General features: G+C 38.5%; 1 protein-coding gene across 1 annotated transcript in view; it reads left to right on the top strand.

Moving 5' to 3' along the window:
• Positions 1-20,772, top strand: part of PTPRU (protein tyrosine phosphatase receptor type U) — a 4,710,560-nt gene that overhangs the window by 1,029,514 nt on the left and 3,660,274 nt on the right. Inside the window, exon 3 of the mRNA XM_044089740.1 lies at positions 4,494-4,765. Within this exon, the coding sequence (XP_043945675.1) occupies positions 4,494-4,765 (272 nt within the window). The remainder of the gene's footprint in view (positions 1-4,493; positions 4,766-20,772) is intronic.

Here is a 20,772-nt window from a genome sequence, read left to right as displayed (position 1 = left end):
TTTAGGTAAAATGGTACACTACCACAAGTTTAACTAACATGCAAGACTTCACTATTATGGTTTGTTGCTGATTAGTCTCTTATGTCATAAGACCATAGGAAGTTCCAGCCAAGCAAGTTGAGATACCATTGAATCTTTAGCTAGTAGAAGGGCTAAGCATGTCAGCCCAGATTGAAGTTTTGATTTGTCCAGTTAAGGCAATTTGTTCCACCGATGGGGCTATACCTCTAAACCTCTTAGAGCAGGACGTTTGGACAACCCTTAAAATAATGAGGGAGGGGGGCAAAGGCCCAAAAATTAGGGGCAGATTGTAAATATTGTTCTTATAAACTTAGCAATTTGCTAGAATAACAGATTTTCTGAAAGATATAAAGTCTGAAGCTCAAACATTTGTCAATATTTAGTGACTTCAGTCCTCAGTGATCCTTAGTAATTTGCCAAAAGAACACACATTTTATGAGGAACAGACTAAAAATATGAGGCAAAAACTGGACATCCTGTGGAAATCTGGACAGTTGAGAGATATAGGTGGGGTAGATGGAGATTTGAATCCTTACTTCTAGTGTTTTTGGAGCTGTATATCTTACAGATGTACATGAGTTCAAGGAGGACTAGGTCCTCAATGGCATGAAATGCAAGACATATATATTCACATATAGCTCTTTACAAGACTGATTACATGGGCAGGGCTTCAAGCCTGTGTTAGTAACCAAGTGTCATTAGACCACTAATATTTTAGTTAGTAATCTCTGGAGTTATTCTAGCTATATGATGTTTCTTGAGAGTTACTTACTGAAGGAACCATTATGCTCTGTAACTTGCCTAATCAGAGCTGTATATAGCATAATTAGAACTTCTTTTGCCTTGAATGAACTGCCTTTAAATATCAGTTGGATAAAGGATTTCCAGACTACAGATGCTGCCCTCTGGTTAAAGGAGAAAAAGAGTTGCTGACCAAGATGCTCAGATCCCTAACACCTTTTCAGATTGGAGTGGAGCAGTGGCTGTACTATGAATTGCGGATGAGAGTTCTTTACCAAAAGTGACAATACACCACCTTTTTGCATTTAATTTTAGCCCTGTTTTCAGAATACCATTGTTTGTATGGATTAGTTCTTGCTATACAGTTTCCATGTCTAGGGGCAATTGGACAGTGATATCAAGCTTACAGTTATCAGAAGACTAAGTTAGCCATAGGTCAGGGTTTGCATTTTTGAGGTCATTTAAATGTACGCCAAAAAGAAGTCTTAGCGCTAAGTCCTGCTGTACCCACAAGTTACCTTCTTACGTTCTGAGACAGAACCAGTTTGCTGGCCACCTTCCTAAATAAAGATCTACATTTAGGTCTTTTGGTTTATTTAGAATACCAGCATAAGAGATGCTCCCTAATGGTGTAGTCAGAGCCCAGATACTCTGAGTGGACTCAGTGACCACCATTTACTGCCACTATAACCTTCCTGAAGAAGTTAAATAATTATTTGGATATCTTGGTTAATGAATTCCCATTCAATGCATTCCATGGAATAGTTAGATTGATGGCTCTATAGTTACTTGGGGTCTAAGTAGGATCTAAGCCATTCTCCATACTTCAGGGGTATACTGTGTAGCAATACATTAGATACGCACATTCAGGTAACGTTCTGTGAGGGCTTGTTTGATGCTATTTATTAGGTGTTCAGATAAACTATATAGCCATTGCTCTGAGCTTCCTAATGGTTGTTTTTAGTTCCTTTACTAATTGTTTTCGTAGCGTTCAGTGTGGGTAGATGTAGATTTACTATAGAACTTCATATTTGTTTTTATAGAGCTTATTTACACTGGTGGATCATATTGGTGGTTTGTTTTTAAATTTCTCATTATATCTTGATCTAGTGTGGGACAGCTGGATCTCTCTATTTGTGTAGATGAGAGTAGAATAGAATTATGTAAGTAGCAGTTTTGGCTGCATGGGGCTGATGCTACTACTAGTACATTTTGAGACCTCATCTTAGAGCTTGCATAGGTTTGTTTACTTGAAGTCCTTAAATTCAGAATTAATTGTTTACTGCAGGTGAGTCTGAGACTTCAAACGAGAAAAATCAGTAACTTGTGGTTGGATTTAACCAGGGACAGAAAGATATGGGAGTGGTACAAGCTGAAAGCTATTTTGGTGAGGATGGGGTCTAAAATGCTTTGCTCCTATTGATCTTTTGTTCTATGAAATTGTCATTTATTAAACCCTGGTATCTTTGGACATAATTAATGTTTGAGGTGTATGTGTATCAATCTATAAGTGGGTAGTTGAAACCACCCATTATAAAAGTCTTTTTCTTTATGAGTAGTTTAGTGAATAAATTTAAGAATCTCTCTTGGTCATTTTAAGACATAAACATTGCCCTGTTGCAGGCTATAAATTGATACTTTGCTTTGTTTATAGTAAATTGGAGTTTAATGAGTTTGATTTCTAGGTCTCAGCAAATCTGCATAGAGATAATACAAGCCATTTACACAGGCAGGCAATATTGTTCCTGGCAAATATAGAAATGCCATGGCAGTTTTTCTCACACTTGAATGCACCGAAACATTAAACTGAGGTAAGGAAAGAAAGATGTAGGTACTGTAGGATGGATGAGAAACAATAACTATATTTAAAATGTATATAAAGACAATAAACTACAATTAATGCTTCACATGTAGGAGTAGCTAATATTCTTACGGTAGGTACATTCGGAATAGTAGCTTAGTTTTTATTATGGTTCTGTTGGTTGGTTACAACAGAAAATATTGGGGAATGTCTGGTGGCTTAGCATAGATGAAGGCTATGAGCTACAAAGGAGCTAAAGCTCTTGGTTTGATTCCTGCTGCCTTTGTTGACCTACATTTGTGAATCAAAACAAGCTATTTAACAAGATAATGATACTTCATAATCCTTAAAAGAGGTATTTTGCCTGATGGGTTTTCAGGATTAAAAAAATGAAAACAGTGTTGAAACAAGCAACGCTATTTTTTTTTCTAGTGAAAGGTATAGCTAATAATTCTGAGACCATGTACAGTAGAGACCAAGTGAGAAAGGTTTCATTAGAATATAAAACATTTAGAGTGGTCATTCCAGATGACTTATGCATTTGCAAACTGTGAAGATGATAATAAACAGAGTTTTCAGCAAAGTACGAAAGATCATTGCAAACAAAAGAAAAAATTACCACACGCAGCAATATTGCAGCCTTTGTGTTGCTCTTACACAGCCATAAACTCAACTCCTAAAAAGTATTAGGATCAAGACTTGAAGATTATTCTGCTTCATTGTGTTAATGAGATGCTGTATAACAAAGGAGGTAAGATGTTTCATTGCAAAGGTGATGATATAAAATCACACACCATCTACTCCCAAATGTAGGTACTGTAAGCCTTGGCAAGTAATATAATTTATTTTACCTCTAAGCCTACCATAAAACGGACATTACATCTGATCCACGTGGAAATGTACTGTCAGTGAGAAGATATAAACAAGTAGGTATGAGGCATGAGATGTATTCCTTCTAAAGTGTACCACAAGAATCCGTAATTAAACTGGCAATTATCCTTCCTATTATATTAACTTGGGTGGATCTACTGTCATACCTCCTGAAAGGGAGTGACAAAGGTAGTTTGTGTTTTTGGCACAATTTCACGGTTCCCCTTCAAAGTGTATACTTTGTAGTATATTTGTGTTTTTAATCAGACTTATTAAAAATATCCCAAAATGCTAGAGATTGATACTCTTACTTTTACAGAAGAAACTCTGGCCCAGTTTGCATTAGGCTGGTTGGAATTAAACTACATGAGATTCAGTGATGAATGTACTAGTTATCTTACGGTTTTGATACTGGCAAAGGAAAAATGCATACATTTTTTTCTGTCTGTGTATGTGTGTGGTAGTCGAGAAGAAATGCCTCACAAAGTAGTTTGAAGTAATGATATAGAAAGGAAGAAAAAAGCTGACTTGGTGGGCTGGCATTTCCGTATGTGTCATCAACTCTTTATTTCAATTAGTATAAGTGCTGGGAAGCCCAAGTAAATGATTGCCATAAAAATCAACAACAGTTTAGAAACATATGTAGTATTCTGTAATATTAAGCACGGTATTTTGTTTCCATGGTCCTTAACTATGGCATACAATACTATTTCTACTTGATAACTATAAATGCTTAATAAATGTTGTTGTCCAATTAAATTGCACCTTGTATGACATTCTTAAGGTGTTTTTGGAAGTGTCACTTAAATTAGGTATTATAACATGCTTTTGTATTATATCTATTAGTTTGGTGACTTGAATTTTGCATTTTAACAGTTATTAAGATTTTGACTCATTTATCTATATTTGACTTTCAGACTGTTACTGGATTACTCTTTTGTTATCTGCATTGTTCTTAAGTGTATCAACTTAGAAGGTAAAAGGATTATTATGGTTTATAGGGAAAAAAGCAAATAAGTAAAATACTAATTTTCTTTTTTTTTTGTTCCTTTGTTCATAGGCTCATATATAATGGTGAATTCATCCAGGCATGCCCCAGGACAAAGAGCAAACATTCTTCTCCAAACTTTGAGCGAAAATGATACACACTGTGTACAGTTCAGCTATTTTTTGTACAGCAGAGATGGGCACAGTCCTGGATCTTTGAGAGTGTATGCCAGGGTCAACAATGGTCTACTTGGGAGTGTAGTTTGGAATGTCTCAGGATCACACGGCCGCCAGTGGCACCAGGCGGAGTTAGCTGTCAGCATTTTCTGGCCAAATGAGTATCAGGTAATACAATTTGACACATACCATGCTGCTTTTGTTCACCTGACCTCTGCAGATTTTATGTTTTGCCTACAACTTTCATTATTTATGCCATAAAACATGCTGCTTTGATAAACATAACATTATTGTCAGTTACTGCCTCATCCTTCATGTGTGCATTCCATTTTTTTGAATTTGGAATATGCCTGTTTCATTCTTTCTGCCCTCACCCATTTTGATGTGTTATTATTTCTTGTTTTAAACATCCCTTTCTTTTGTTGTCTATATTAGCTAGTTCATTATTGCATAAGTGTCACACTTGGCTATTAAGAAGGGTTACTACTGAAAACCTATAGCTTTGTTTTTTCCTCCTTTTTTATAAAGTGGCATGCAGTATATGAAAATACCAACCTTGTTGTCAGTCGATGATATAGTGAATATAGTGTGATAAAGATTATTAGTATATTGTATACTCATAATATCAGCTGCAAGATGTAATTTATATTTTGGAGAAAAAGAATTATAAACTTCAAATAATTCAGACAACAGTTGTACCATTAGCCTTTTAATGTAGGCATAAGTAGTTAAATTACTCTAGATAGCATGCTATTCTTAGTAATATTGCAAAAGTCTTGAAGGTGCAAAACATTCTGCTGTCAATTTTGTATTTTCTATCAATGCTAGAGACTCCAGGAGGGCAACTTTACACATATAGGCCCCTGACTGAACTAATGGAACAATAGTCAATAAACATAATTTAAGTATTTTGTAATGGGGAATAAAAATGTCATCATATTAAAGAAAAGGCCTTACATGAGGCATGGGGGGACAGGGGGGATCAGTCCCATATTAGACAGATAGTGAGGAAAGCAGAAGCAGCAGAAATTGCAAAAATGATACATAATGAATAGGAGAAGCTTATCAAGGTCGTGGCTTCTGGTGTACTCAAAATGGTTTGTTTATTTAATTTTGTTTACTACGTAAGAGCACTGATCCAATTTGACTATTTACAGGCTTAGTCGAGAATGGTTCTAGAAAACCATCTAGTAACTCTGAGGAGGCATTTCCCAGGCTATTATCACCAGGGGTATAAAAATACTGACCTCAGTTACTATACATTTCAGTTGATGATGAGTTTATGCAGTGTTCTTGATTTTGCCTCATTTTATTTTTGTTTTTCCCTTGTAAAAAGTATAGTTTTCTGGCAAATCATTCAGAATTGTAGTCTTTAAATAATGCCAGAAATCTGAGTTTTAGACTTCATATCTTTTAGAAAATGCATTCTAATGCAAGACATGTTAACCTAGTAATTTTTAACTATATGAAAGCAGTGTTTAAATTCTCTCTCTGGTTTTTGTTCTTTTGCACCCCCATTATTTTTGGCTTGGTCCCTGATTTTGCATTAAAATGTTGAGAACAATAACACTGGCATTAACAATAAGTAAAAGGAATACCTTGAGTAACTGTTGAGGTCAGTAGGCACGGTGTCCTTTGAAAAGACTTTGCCTAAAGGAATTCATGTAGGTTCATCAGGTTTTTGTAGTTAAGGCCAGTGTAGCAGCAGTTTTTGAGGAACAAGGCCGCAGGACTTTATGATGTCTAACCATAAATGCTGAAGACAGTAGATAGTGCTGGGTTGTCATTGTTAAAGTGTTGTTTCAGTATTGCACAGAACATGGAACAGTACCTCTAGGTTGCCAAACTGAGGTCATGAGCTCCAATTTCAGAGAACAGGACTACAGGCTATAGTTCAGTCATAGAAGAAGCATGCTTTTGCCTGCCACCCCCCCCCCCCCCAAAAAGAAAAAGCCTATGTCAATGTGCTAGAAAGGAGCCTTCATAAGTAGATGATTCTCTGACACAAGAGGAGCAAATTAGATTCTATCCAGCCCATATAATGTTAGATTAGGTCCTTGTGTCAGTACTGGAAGGACCATGAATTCTCTCATGTAGTGTATCTGGAGAAGGTGTATGACTCTATCCTGGAATGATTTGTCAGAGGAGCAGCAAGGGCCACTGATGCATTCCTTTCTGTTCCTTTATTTGCAGAACAATAGCTGTGTCTTCTGTTTTGGTACTATATTATTCTATGAGGTTTCCTCATCTGTTCATGATCTTCATAGTGAAGATAGCAAGGTACATCTGTGGTTGGGAGAGCATCCAGCTTGAGGAATATGACGGATTCTTCCTTCCTGTTTGCAAAGTATGTTCTCCTTTTAGCCTCACTAGTATGTAATGGAATTATTGATTGATGAGCATAAAACAGCTGAGGTGAAAACCTATACTCTAAATCAATGTTCATGGTTCCTGTCCTGGAAAAGAGTGGATTGTTGCCTATAGCTGTAAGGAGAATAGCTATCTCAAGGACTTTAAGACTCTTGGTGTCTTGCTCAAAAGTGAAGGTAAAGTGACTTGGAGGATGAACAGCAAATTGTTACAGTGATGTCAGTACTGCTAGCATTGTACCAGGATGAGCTTATGAAGCAGGGCAGGACCCTTTGGCTAAGTTCTCATTTTACTGGCATATCCATAGCTCTATCATTACTTGTGGTTACAAGCTTTGGGTAGTGAAGTCAAGACTAAGATCATGTGTGCAAGTGTTAGAAATGAAGTTGCTTTGCAGGGCTGTTTGATTTATTATCCATGACAGAGAAAGGGGAATAGGAATCCTAGGGGAAATTGATGCAGAACCATTTTCCTCTAGTTAGAAAGGAGTTAGGTAAGGTGGCATAAACAACTGTTTAGGATACCTACCACTGATTTCCTTCAGTGAGCATATACCATAATTGACCCACTAAGAGGAGGTTGCAGGTTAGACACAAAAGAGGGCATTCTGAAACTAGTATATTTCTCAGCTGCCAAGGGATCTTACATGATGAACTGAGTTTCAGTACAGGGTACAGGAAAGTCTGATCTGCCATACTTTGGATGCTACCACCATGAACCCCACCAGAATAAGTGCTTTTGAAAGTGGAAATAGATGAAATAGAGCAATGATTTTCAGTAATCTGATTGGCTACTAGGTGTGCATTACAACTCAGTAATGCACAAATAGAAAGGAAGTCACCTGTAGTTACCTTTCATAACTGAAATAAATCATGCCATAGATATACCTTAGACATTTGTAAGAAAAGACTATTGAAGCTGGTATACAATTGTCTCTTAGTTCTCTACTTCACCCTACTCCTTTAGCAGTGTCCATGAATATTCTCACTTTAAACGTATTACTTATCACAAAGTTAAAAAGGTTGCTTACGCTTAGTGATGTTCATTTTCAGTCCTGATCTCATGATCAGCTGTATGGCTTTTGCTTCAATACTTTATCAGAAAACATTGGCATTTCACTTTATTGGGTTACAGTTATTTCAGAAAGCAAAGCTAAACACATACTTTCATAACTGCTGTCAACGAACGAAGTTTGAGCTGCTTAAACAAGTTTAGTGGTGTATGAACTGATTGGCTTAAATCATTTTTCTGTAGTTCTTTATAAACTGGCTAAGGCCAGCAAAGTATATTAGCTGTTTTCATGGTTATCTGGGTGAAATATTTTGTAAAATGACCTGATGACAGTAAAACCGATGCAGTAAAAAAATAGACTGGAACTCAAACTTAGCTGTCTTGGGTGCCATTAATTAGTCTTAGCCTCCAGCAATACTGTACTGGTACAATTTTAGTGATAAAGATATCAAAACTGTTTAGAAGTCACAATTTTCTAAAATGTTGACATGTATAGCACATTACCACTTAGTTTAAACAAGCAGACTGTAAGTAATTCAACATACAAAATTGTTCGGGTGGCATTTATAAAAACTGTATAATGCAAAGTCCCTTTATGAAGCCTTGTGTGGTACTCAAGCCAAGCGTGATTCTTAAAACATCACTGCTCAGCTGTATGGCAACATACAACCGAACATAAATGTGTTTTCTTAGCTGGGTGCAAATGAAGAGATCAAAGAATTCATCCTGTGTAAATTTGTCATCTGCATGACACAGATGCCTTCATTTTCTAATCAGTTGGTGCAGGGAATTAAGACTATGTGCTGTTAATGAGTTACTTTCTGTGGTACAGGGTGTGACCTTGAACAAGTCACATAAATCAGGCAGTGCTTTAGGCAATCAGGAACTTGGGCTAGGCTCATTAATGATCTGGACTGCATGCGTAATAACTACCTGTGAACCCAAGGAAGTTGCGTAGTACTGTCATACAAAGACTCTTGCACTATGCATATTCTACACAGGGAGTACATGGCTGTTAGCTGCAAAGAAACCATTTATTTCAGTACAGAATGTTGTTTTCCTATGCAGCTACAGTGTACTAAATGAACTGGTAGACAATTCATAGACATTCAGCAGGGGAACATACTAGGATTCAGAAGCAAGCTAATTATGCAGGTTTTTATATCACATTATAGCAAGCAGCATCAATTTACCAAACTGGACAAGTATGCTACGTACCTCTGATGAATGTCTATTAATACTGCTATTTATGTTAATCTATGAAATGCACCCTTAAGAAGATCATCCTTCATAATGAAATGGATAGTTTTACTCTCTGTGCACATGAAGGTATATTTCTCAGTAGTACTTCTTTGCACATCTGTCTTATTGAGTTGCATTTAATCATGATAGTTTAGTTTTCTTATTATGTAGATTTATACTGTGATTGACCACTACACAATCAGATGTTTACCTCTTAAAATTTCATGTAGTATATCTGCAATCAAAGCCATTTTCTATTTAATACATTGGACATCCTATTAACAGGGCATGACACAGTCTATCTACTCATGTCCCTTTCTTGAGGCAATGTACCAAAGAATAGCTTTAATGTCAGCCTGCTGAGGTTTACATAAGGTTAACGCAGGCCGAACACTGCAGAGTCTGTGTGTAAACTTTCATGAAGATAGATAATTTTTCAAAAACAGTGAGTCTGTTGCAGGACTGAGTCAATAACTCTACGCTTCATTAAACAACAATTTTAGCCCATGACTAGACTGCTGCAGTGAAGTAGAATGTGTTCTAATCAGTCTGAAAGACTATCATCCCTAATTTCTTCAGCTTGGTTATATTTACCAAGATATATGTGGTTTGAGGAGAAAACACAAACGACATAGTAGATAACTGCTGCCTTGTGCCATTCCTTTTGCAACAATTACAACTGATGTTGAGATGACAACTGGGTGACAGCATTCTTCAGTATTTTTAGAGAAGCCCATTGTACCAGAAGAAAGTGTTCAAGGCCCTTTTGGTTTACCTAAGACATTAACTACAAAAACAGTATTCTAAGGACTAGAGATTTCTTATTGTAAGATCAACAGTTACTTCAGAACTGCACCATATTCTAGTATGACAGTGTAGATGCAGCTAATTTGACAAGTAAATTATTGTAAAGGCCATCACAATGGTGTTTGACTTTGGCTTGTTTCATAAAACCTTGGTTCAGGGCATCTAGTCATTTATAAAAATGGTTGTTAAAGGCAAATGAGTGCCACTATTGCTGTAATGGATATAAATAGATGATGGATCTTCCATAAGCTCAATGCCCATTTTGATATACAGTTCAGAACTATTGATACATGTAATTTGTGAGCAAGTGGTGAACCTAGAAATTTCAATTTGTACCTGTATATCTTTGATCCCAGACTTATGATCCACCTAACATGGCTTTAATGGCGACCCAAACATAAGACGTGGTTATATTCTGCTTGCAGAGACTTATGGAGTTAGCCCATTTCATTTCAAAACACTAGACAGATATTGATGTGAATACTGACTTTGAAATGCTAGATGCATTTTGATCAACTTAACTTTATCTCAAAGAGGAAGGCAGCTGGATAGCCTGTAGTTTATCACAGAAATTGCACTTTGGTAACTATGTAAACTCCGTGTCTGAATAAGATTGAAATGATGTTCATGGTGTTTTCTTTTCTGAAATCCTGGTGGAGTAAAAATCAGAAAGAATGGATATGCAGGATAATCAGGGAGTGACTAGGAAGATACTGCCATTAGTCACAGTGGGTGTATGAAAACAAGGGAGGTGAATGTGGCCAGCCTTATTTTATGCCTTTTTAAGTCAAGAATTCATCTGAAACACTTCTATAAATGTCTTGTCATTTACAATATAAAAAGGAAGAAATGAAGATGATCCCATGAGCCAAAGACCCTGTCAAAGTTGGCAAATGCCAGAATGGACAGTCTAGAAAATTCTTTTTATCATCATACTCTTTGCTTCTGCTGCCATACTCTGGCGAGATGTATTATGTGTAGGCCCATTTTCAGACCACTTCTCTGGGAATGTGTGACAAAACTAAAACTCTGAAAGTGGAATTTCAGGGACTCAAAACTTTTCTTTGATTGAAGATTGTAAGAGCAAGGGTTTTGTTCATATGAACTGTCAGAAAAGGATAAACCGATAGTGCAATAGTTAAATTGCTGGCCCCATTTGAATGATTTTATAGAATGTTAGACATATTAGCAAAGCAGTTTTTAATGTAGAAGGCTTGTTGGCAACATCTGGCAACATGGCAATGACTTGTGTCTGACATGATTAAGTAAATAAAGCATGATATTAGCTAATGCAGATGGAGCTGTATTAATATATTTATAGTGCTGATCTAAGGTACAGTATACTGGTGAAAAAAGTTTTTACTGAATTGAAATAACCTCTGATACACTTAATACAATTTGGTTGTTGTTGTTTGTGTTTTGGCTTTTCCCAGTTAGGGGTCGCCACAGTGAAACTGTGGTCCGCTAATGATTGGTAGTTGGTTTTTATGGTGTCGAGTTGCCAGCCCGACGCCCAACCTTCAATGAAGGCATGCCCAACGCATGTCTTTTGAACACCCACTCGACCGCGGGGAGGACATGCAGACTCCACACAGAAGGCACTCCCAACCCAAGCCAAGAATCGAATGAGAGAACCTCTTGCTGTGAGGTAACAACACTACCACTGCACCACCGCGGAATTAATTTAAAAATCCCCGCCAGCCTGTACTCTGGATTTGGCAATAAGCCTAATAACTCTCACAATCTTAGCAGACTCAAATGGCTTAATTAGAAAATGTGTCTCAGTTATGAAAAGGCAGGTTTGGTTTTACTAGTGTGAGAATAGTTGTCTAGCTACCAAGAGGAATGATTAGGGACATTGCAAAGTTCTTGCATAGCTTCATGAAGTGATCCATTCTTCAACCATCTAAAATAACTATAGCTGTCTCACTTTTGGTTCAGATGGCAACTACCTTCCCCTTGGTGAATCACCCTTCAGAACCCTTGTTATCATCATTATCATCAACATTATCAACAACTCTCTTTTCCCATTTTCAACACGGGGTCAGGTTGTCATGTCACCTATTGCCAACTCCCTCAATTCAGTGTTACTCTCCACCCTTCTTTGGGAGTCATGTCAGACTATCATAGGTCTTTTCTCACAGATAATCCAGCCATCTGTTTGCCAGATGCCCTCTTTCCTCTTGCATTTTCCTGTCTCAAATGTTCCTCACCAGATTGTCTTGTGCTTTACTGCACATGGTGCGTGAAACACCATGCTGTGTTCCCTTTGACCTTTTCTTGCTTCTGGTCAGATGGACTAATTTCTTCATCTGTCTCTCAGGATCCTTCCTATCATGCATCGCAAGTATTTCACCTGCATCACCTCTAACTTCTACAACTGCTCTGCCTTCATTGCTGAAGCATCTGTAACATACTCTGGTACCAGTCACACCACTATTTTGTATGTCATACTTTACAGGTTCTTTGGCATTCTTTTGTCATGCACAACTCTAGATATTTTGTGCCAGTTGGCTGCTGCCCTTCCGATTCCGGCCTTGTCCTCATCATTCAGACTTTCCCTTTCCACATCAACATGTCAAAGACACCTGAAGTTGTTAACCTTTTACATTATTTTTCTTTCTATCTCAATTTACAGCTTCTTCTGAGTTCCTCCATTTGCTGCCATGACAACCATCTTACCTTTGCTCTGTTTCATCCTATATTCTTTCAGTTTTGCATTCCATTCACCTGTCATTTGCTGAAGTTTTTGTTCAGAATCTGCTTGCAATGTCTCGGTTGGTCAGGATGTCCTTGCCATAAAGCCTAGCTTGGGATACTTGGGATAACTGTTTTAAATGAAAGCTGTAGGTAAAACTAATCAACCTGTGAAACATGAACTAAGGATTGCTGCAATCATTATAGGTACATTGACAGAATGTATCTGATAACATGAGTGTAAGGAGTAGGCTGGACATTCTCTGTATCTAGGAGATGAAATGATGGGCAGTGCAACAAAGCCCGTTGTCTTGGGATCAAGCTACTCAAGGAGGTGGCAGTCTACAAATGGTGCAGAACTGTGGTGTGGAAGTGGCTTCAGAAGACAGTGAGGTATGTCATCAGAAATGGCAGAATTCATAATTGTAGCTTATGTCACACAGCAGGGTTAGGCCAGTGAAGAACAAAATACATTCAGGCAGCAGTTGCAGGACCTACCAGATAAAGCAGACAACATGAGTGGGTGGAGATAATGGATGACCCAAAAACATATAGCTGGACAGAAGAGGATATGAGGACTGCCTGGGTCCACATGAGTGGAACAATAGGAATAAAGAAGGAGAGGTCATTTTAGACTTATGTCTGACAAATGGCTTGACAGAGGCCAGCACATGGTTCACCAGTAAAGAGACAGTCACAAGATCACATACAAGAGTAGCCAACAAACAGCTCAGGTAGATTTCCTCCTTCTAGTATAAGAATGCACTGGGGTATAATCAGCAATTACAAAGTCATCACCAGTGAAACAATATAGCAATAATCCACGCCTGGGTGTGGGTAATGCTGGATTTACCCACGGTTGGCGTTGTTTCGCCCTCGGGACCAAACAAAGCCAACCGTGGGTAAATACAGCATTACCCACACCCAGAAGTGGGTTATTGCTATTATACCATGACATTATTTAAGAAAAGAAACGATTACTTTTCTTAAATAATGGCATAGTATAATGCCTGTTTACTGCCCTTCCACAGATGTCTGGCATCCGCGGCAGTTCTGATGTACTGCGCGCCTGCGCAGTACATCAGAGCTGTGGGCAAAAGCAACAGAGAAAGCAAGATCTCCGTTGCTTTTTTTTACTGTTTTCGCTATGTTAAATGGGTTTAACATAGCGAGACTTTTTTAAAATAAGCAACGGAGATGTCTGTTGCTTATTTTAAAACTGTCTCGCTATGTTAAACCCATTTAACATAGCTAATAAAAAAGCAATGGAGATCTTGCTTTCCCCTTTGCTTTTTTTTAAAAAAACTGTCTCGCTATGTTAAATGGGTTTAGCATAGCGAGACAGCTTTAAAATAAGCAACGGAGATCTCCGTTGCTTATTTTAAAGCTGTCACACTATGTTAAACCCATTTAACATAGCGAGACAGTGTTTTAAAAGTAGAGTTATACTAATGGAAAAAAGTCCGGGTGACCGGACCTTTTTGCATTAGTATAACTCGATTTACAATGTGCACGCTGGCCAATCAGCGTGCACGTTTTGGGGGGGTCATGGTATAATAGGTTATAATTATATAACCATTGTAAACCAAAGGTAGGCACAATCAGCTCCAAGCAGTGGTCAGGGAAGGCTCTAAGGTTAACAGAGACTATGATAGAGAACAGGAAAGTGACTAGAGTGAAAACACAAAAGTTCATAGAAATACCCAGGGGTATAGCACTTCTGGAAGAAGATTCATTAGATTTATAAGATACATACCATGGCAACAAATTCCTCACCCAATTAAATACCTTAAAAAAATAGAGTAGTACAACCATGTGCTAGAATATGCTTTCACTGAATAGTAAGCAGGGCTTACTACAGTGGGGCAGATGATACAACTCATACTGTAACATATTTTAATGGACATATAGTGAAGAATCAGGTATTATGAGGAAAAGGGGGGTCACATAGATAAATCATATTTTTTTATACTATTGTGTAGTTGGTTTAGAGAGAAAGAAGGCCATTTAGAATTGCCTGTTGATTTCCATTATGGTAAACAACTGGCAGTAATGAAATGCTATTCAGGATGAAGGTATTCCTACATGACTAGCATAGGAATTATTAAAAGTAAAATGCACCATTTTAATAGACTCTATATAGTCAAAATAAATGTCTGCAGCATGTGAATGTTCATGGTATTCAGGTACTGTATGGCTGACATGGAGTTGCATATGATTAAACTGTGCCAGATATCTGTAAAACTAGCTAGTTGAGAGACAGATACTAAACATCTGAAGAAATATCCTTTCTTATTCTGAGGTGAAGTTGTGAGAATTCTGACATCTAGGATTGTCTAAAAGTTACTCTGAGGAAAAGTTAGTTGGAGCAGTCAAATACCAGCAACAAGTGTGTAAGTGAAGGAAAATGCATTGTACATCTTTGCCAAGTACAGGCTTGTAAGGGGATTGATAGCCAACAAAAATCCATAGTGGTCACCACCCACTTCCTGGAATTGCTACCTTACCATATTTACAGACTTTTGCTAGGTGAGAATGGAAAATTGGGAATAAAAAACTGAGACAAAAGGGAAAGAGGATAGAAGGCGGACGTGAAGGTCACAGTCAGAAAGTGCTTAAACCCCAGTAAAAAGAATTACTAATATGCCTCTTGTATTATGGAGCAGATAGTGAATGTCATTATTTACTGAAACTTGAGTAGTACAATGGAGTGAGACAGTAAATTCCTTAATTTTTGCATTAACATACAAGCTGGCAGGCTTTCATTCAACAGAAGTATAGACCAGTATGGGATTATTCTCAAATATCGGTATTATACAGTTTTGCACTCTCTCTCTCTCGAAAATAGTTTTGATCTCACTTACAGTAACATAATCCATATTTTGCTGTTATGCCATAAAGATGAATAATTAAGTATGGATTTAAAAAAAAAACTACTGAGCATATAGTCGAAAAGACAAACAACAACAACTGACCATGTCCAGTCTGACATTCTTTAATATAAACAGGAAATCCTTTCTTGCTGAGCAGTAACAAAAAAGCAGAAGCCAGACTGGACGAAAAAAAAACAAACATGCATAATAAGTTAACATTTTATAGTTGTTCCACTGCTGAGTTGTATTAATGACAGACTCCACTCAGAGGCTGATTTATATAATGCCACATCAGTCGCCTTGGATTTGATGCATAGTTAAATGACCTCTTTTACAGCAGTTCCTATGCTAACTGTGTTGCTTCCTTTTTTAATGTACTCAATATAAGTGATGTACATTTCGGCTGCGCTGCATAACAGGTTGTAGATCTCAAGGCTTCAGTCACTTCACTGTGTGGCGTCATGCCACAAATCTCAAATATGTTAAAATTATCACGGTAAAATATTTTACTATGTACTGCAGGTGCATACACAACCTTATTCCTTTTGTCATTGCTGCATGGAGCTTATACATCAGAGGTATAGGGCCAGATTTAATAAAGCCTACACTTAGTGTACACTAAGTGTATACTGTTCTGAGTGAACAGACAACACAGACATAACTCACACCTTCTTCCTCCTAATTTTAGTTTTCCTACTGACATTCTTGCAGCTTTAAATTTTGACTGGAACTCATAAAGGTTACCACAAAGTCTAGACTACACATACACTTCTAATCTTTCTGAGTGACTAGAAAGCACAAAAAATGTGATAAGAATTTTATTGACTACATACCGTGTACACTTAGTATACTTAGTGTAGGCTTTAGTGAATCCGGCCCAAGAGAGACAAAACACACACACACACACACACACACACACACACACACACACACACACACACACACACACACACACACACACTACTTCTGCAGTGAAATATTCGGCAACAGCTCTATAAACCATTCTCCAGTATCTAGTATAATGCATCTGACAATGTCTTAATAAAACTGCCAACATTGCAACAATATTTTTGTACAAATATATGTTAACAAGAGGGAATTAATCCCTTTATGTCTTATTAACATTTTTTAAATTATACTCTCAATAGCACAGCACCCTGCAAAAATCAAGGTTGTTGAAATTTCTGCATCATACCTTTTCAGGTTTTATTAAGGTCTCCATAACATGGAGAGTGAAGGAGCATGACCATAGACAAAAAAAAAAAACTGTTCCATTTTTACAATTTAATATCAGTAAAAAGTGAGGACGTGGTCTAGGATTAGAAACCTTATAAATGAATGTAAAGAAAGACTGCAAGAAGAAATATTGGACTTGGGACATTTATGCATCTGTACTTGAGAACTGTATATATTTGCAAGGCTGGGCACCCTAATTATAAAGCTGACCCTCAAGAGTAAACATGCATCCTGCCAGAGCTGTAAATTTTAAGTATTAATTATTAACAGTTACTGAGAAGATACATTTAGGGCAAGGCTAGATCATGAGTGAAATGCAGCAAAATTTACAAAAGAAAGTGGAAAAGGACAATATAGACAACAGAGGACAAAAAGCATCATCCTGATCAAACTCACAGTAAAACCCTGACAAAATGGTGTGTGTTTGTTCTAGTTTTATAGTGGTAACATGATAAATGCACAGAAGATAGACTGGTTCCTTCACATTTCAGCATTGCTCTTCTCATTTTAGAATACATTCCTCAAGTATACTGGATATTATCTGGACTTGCCAAGAGTTCAGAAAGTCAGTAAAGAGATGCCTGACTGCTCAGCGTTACTGGTAGTGTGATATCACCCCCCCAGTCAGATAGGTTCATAGGTAGGTACTAGGCTATCGGTCCTGGGGCCTATACAAGCCCAGCAAAAAATGTACCCTGGCTTTTGTCACCCAAGAAAATTATTTTCCTGTGCCACTGTCAGTAATTAAACATTCCCTGTACTGTCACAGCTGCCATGCACTGTGCACTATGTCTATAGGCACTTACATATACACAGTCTGCAAGTGGTCACTGAGGAAATCAAACCATGGACTTATACAGGTAATGGCTCATTCACAGCTCATACCCCTAATCCTATATTCAACATGATGCTCCCCCCATGCAAGGCATCCAAATGTTTCAGACTCATGCATAGGAGACCAGGGATTTATCCAAAGAGATAAATAATTTATGGTTAATACCATCATCTGTCCATACTTCCAGGTTTAATAATGCTGCACTTACTGTCACATATTGGTTGTTAATATACTCACATAGTGAATGCATTTGTCTACTGTAATATAGTAAATAATATTTTTAGTAATTAAGGCACTATCAAACTCAAAGCTACGAAGTGAGAGAAAAATCGCCAAGGACTCAAAAGACAATCATAAGGCCTTCTTTAGCTATGTTAGAAACCTAGGAGGAAACTCCCAGATATGCTCAGAATTAGTTCAAAATGATGTGACGATTACTGAACCTACACACATTGCCAACATACTGGCTGACAGGTTCAGTTCAAACTCCCCCCCCCTCCCCCCCAAAAGGAGAGATATCTATACCAGAGGATTGTAGCCCCCCAAACATCTCCAACGCCCAGGTGAGAACTGCTCTCTCCAAGGCAAAAAACACAGCATCCATGGGACCGGATGGTGTCTCCGGCTGTGTGCTCCATGAACTCAATGAGGAATTAAACCCGCAGTTAGGACAGCTGTTTAATCTTAGCCTCATCTCAGGATACGTACCCAAGGAGTGGCGCACGGCGACTGTGGTCCCACTTCACAAGGGCGGTCCCTCCACCGACCCTGGTAATTACCGTCCCATTAGCTTGACAAGCCTTATCTGCAAAGCCATGGAGAGGATCATAATGGAACTCATAAATAAAGACATAGGGAACTTGCAGACCTTGGATCAAACCCAGTTTGGCTTTGTCAAAGGCAGATCATGCCTTTTAAACTTGGTTGACTTTTTCGAGACAGTCACCAAGGCCATTGATGAGGGAAAGGCACTCCATACAGCCTACCTCGACCTGGCAAAGGCCTTCGACACAATACCCCACTCAGGTATCATCGAAAAATTCATCAGCTTGAATGTAAACCCATACATCACAAGATGGGTTGCAAACTGGCTAAGTGACAAAACCCACAGGGTCAGAGTTGCTGGAGCCATGTCAGACTCAAAGCCTGTCACAAGTGGTGTCCCACAGGGCTCAGTCCTGGGTCCACTCTTGTTCAGCATCTACTTTTCTGAAGTACAAGCAAACACAGGAGGGTTATGGCTGACAAAGTTTGCAGATGACTGCAAACTGGGCGCCATAGTCGAAAACACATCTGACACAGATATCCTTCAGAAGGGCCTCACAGAAACGGATAACTGGTGCCAGAGCCATGGCCTAAAGTTAAACGCCAAGAAATGCATAGTCATACCCTTCGGGAAAAACAAGGTTACCCCTAGCTACCATATAGGTGGCAATCCACTGAGCACAGAAGAAGTCATCAGGGATCTGGGGACCCAGGTTGACAGTAGCCTTCCATTTGACACTCATGTTGCTAAAGTAGTTAGGAAAACCTTCTACATTGCCCACCTGATCATGAAGGGATTCACATCTAGATCAAGGGAGGTCATCGTCCCCCTGTACTCATCACTCATTAGACCTATGATTGAGTACAGTGCCCCATTCGGAATGTATCTGGCCCGACACCTGCAGCAGCTGGAAAGGCCCCAAAAGTTCCTCACCAAAATGATAAAGGGTCTCAAAAATATGTCTTATGCTGACCGACTGAAAGAACTCCAGCTCTATTCAGTCTCATACCGCTTGCTCAGAGGTGACCTGTGCCTGACATATAAGGCCATGTCAAACCCAGATTTGATGAATATGCTTCACCTCAAAAAAATCTAGATCCCTCAAAACCACAAGGGCGGGAGACTTAAACCTTGACACGGTTATTAATAGAACGTGCTGGAGGGACAAATTCATCACCCAGAGACTCCCTATGCTGTGGAACAAAATCCCGGTACATGTGAGGCAGAGCACCTCGCTGGCCTTGTTCAAGAGGAATCTTGACCAATGGATGGGAGATCGCAGATATACCCCAGGGATTACTTCAGTGTCACTGCTTGACAGAGGCACAGCAAAATAATAGGCATAGTTTTATTCAAACTAAAGGGGTGGCGGAAGCCACATAACTATGGGCTAGGCTTATAAATGCCCTTGGGCAGATAGCCTAGTATGAACCTATGAACCTATGAACCTATAAGTGCCGAAGGTAAAGAATACATTCCCAAGGATATTTCAGGTTTAACTTATGGTACGCTTTCACTGTGTGGCATGAATTATTAAATTATTACAAGGTGTGGACCCATTGTCTCATACATAGGTGAGGCATTGTGCCTGGCTTGCATTGCAGAGGTAGGTACCAATCCTGATAATATAATCAATCATTTTGTGGTTTGTTAACATGGCTTTATGGGGGCACAGCATTTATGCAACTAGCATGTCACATATCTGCAGTTACACAGCTCCCCAAAACCTTTACAGCTAGTTTTATATTTTTAAATATTTCTGTGCACGTGCTTTCCCAGCCACATCCTGTGCAGACACCAGCTGATATATTTTTAAATATTTCTGTGCACGTGCTTTCCCAGTCACGTCCTGTGCAGACACTAGCTGATATATTTTTAAATATTTCTGTGCATGTGCTTTCCCAGCCACGTCCTTTGCAGACACTAGTTGATATATTTTTAAATATTTCTGTGCACGTGCTTTCCCAGCCACGTCCGCTGATATATTTTTTAATATTTCTGTGCACTTGCTTTCCCAGCCATGTCCTGTGCAGACACCAGCTGATATATTTTTAAATATTTCTGTGCACGTGCTTTCCCAGCCATGTCCTGTGCAGACACCAGATGATATATTTTTAAATATTTCTGTGCACGTGCTTTCCCAGCCATGTCCTGTGCAGACACCAGATGACATATTTTTAAATATTTCTGTGCACATGCTTTCCCAGCCACATCCTGTGCAGACACTAGCTGATATATTTTTAAATATTTCTGTGCACGTGCTTTCCCAGCCATGTCCTGTGCAGACACCAGATGATATATTTTTAAATATTTCTGTGCACGTGCTTTCCCAGCCACA

Source organism: Protopterus annectens, chromosome 1.part1, assembly GCF_019279795.1.
Source record: "Protopterus annectens isolate FY-2018-M chromosome 1.part1, PAN1.0, whole genome shotgun sequence".
In the NCBI taxonomy this organism is placed as follows: domain Eukaryota; kingdom Metazoa; phylum Chordata; order Ceratodontiformes; family Protopteridae; genus Protopterus; species Protopterus annectens.
This window is presented reverse-complemented; position numbering and strand designations above follow the sequence as displayed.